We start from the raw sequence: 1,067 nt of genomic DNA, 5'->3' as shown, positions 1-1,067 counted from the left end.
GTGAGCGGAAAATACCATAACCTCCATAGCAACCAATTACCAAATTTACCTCGCCTTCTTTTCTCCTCTTCTTCTTCTTTCCCCTTTACCGTCCGGCCTCCACCATGTCAGTGTATTTCACTCATCCTGTACGCTCGCCTTTAGAGGGGTCCGCATTCATCGACGTCTCCTGGCACTCTACCTATTCTCTGTTAGCTGTACTGGCTGAAAGGAAATCTCCCGATCGCGGGATGGTTTTCATTTGTCATGACGAGGTACCTTTGCAAAATAATTTTTGTGTTCGCGTAATTACAAAGTTTTGTCGCTTGCAAATTAAACATTAATTTTGGAGTTAATTTCTGTGTTGTTTGAACCACACCTTTAATTAATTCTTAATCATTACATTACAGGGTGAATTGATTGCTGATATGTGTGTTGAGAGGTCTCATTTAGCCGAAACGATAAGCTGGCACCCAGAGAGGAAGATACTAGCCATTGGCTGGTCGTCTGGTGAAATCACGACATGCAACGCGTATGAAAATGAAATATTTTCAGTCTCATCTCATCATCACAGCAATGTTAACATTATAAGATGGAGTCTAACTGGTAATCACATTATTTCAGCTGATAAGGTATGGGGTGCATTTGCTTTGTCTTTAGCATTGTCTCTTTATTTCTCTTAGAGTGGTTTGGTATTGTTATGGCAGATAGAGTCCAAGGGTGAGCTCTATTCCAGTCCAGTCCATCAGACTAAAGTAGCAGGTGTGGTCACTCACTGTGTTCTATTAGGAGCTGATCCTAAGTAAGACTATAGCCCGTTTACACTATGCCCTTAAAGCGGTTTGGAACTGGTTTAGAAATAAATCAGTTTAGTGTGGACAATTTCAATGTGGTTTGAAACTGACTTATCTAAACCACCTCAGGAGGTGGTTTGAGATAATCAAACAGGTTTAAGTACTTTGAAGCAGCTGTGATTCAACCACAGTTACATGTGGACACAATTAAGCTGGTTTCTGAACCGGTTTGATCCAAACTGGTTTGTAGTGTAAACGGGGGGGGGGGGGGGGGGCTATGATATCAACTTGTTG

At 41.7% G+C, this 1,067-nt stretch overlaps 1 protein-coding gene across 1 annotated transcript; it reads left to right on the top strand.

The window, feature by feature from the left end:
* Positions 1 to 21: 21 nt before the first annotated feature.
* On the top strand, positions 22 to 1,028 carry LOC109580467 (intraflagellar transport protein 140 homolog). Its single transcript, XM_019993663.1, has 3 exons — positions 22 to 254; positions 390 to 611; positions 663 to 1,028. Exons 1-3 carry the CDS (start codon positions 105 to 107, stop codon positions 783 to 785), a joined length of 495 nt encoding a protein of 164 aa, XP_019849222.1. The 5' UTR covers positions 22 to 104; the 3' UTR covers positions 786 to 1,028.
* The last annotated feature ends 39 nt before the right edge of the window (positions 1,029 to 1,067 follow it).

Source organism: Amphimedon queenslandica, unplaced genomic scaffold (assembly GCF_000090795.2).
Source record: "Amphimedon queenslandica unplaced genomic scaffold, v1.1 AMPQUscaffold_13490, whole genome shotgun sequence".
Taxonomy (NCBI): Eukaryota; Metazoa; Porifera; class Demospongiae; order Haplosclerida; family Niphatidae; genus Amphimedon; species Amphimedon queenslandica.
This window is presented reverse-complemented; position numbering and strand designations above follow the sequence as displayed.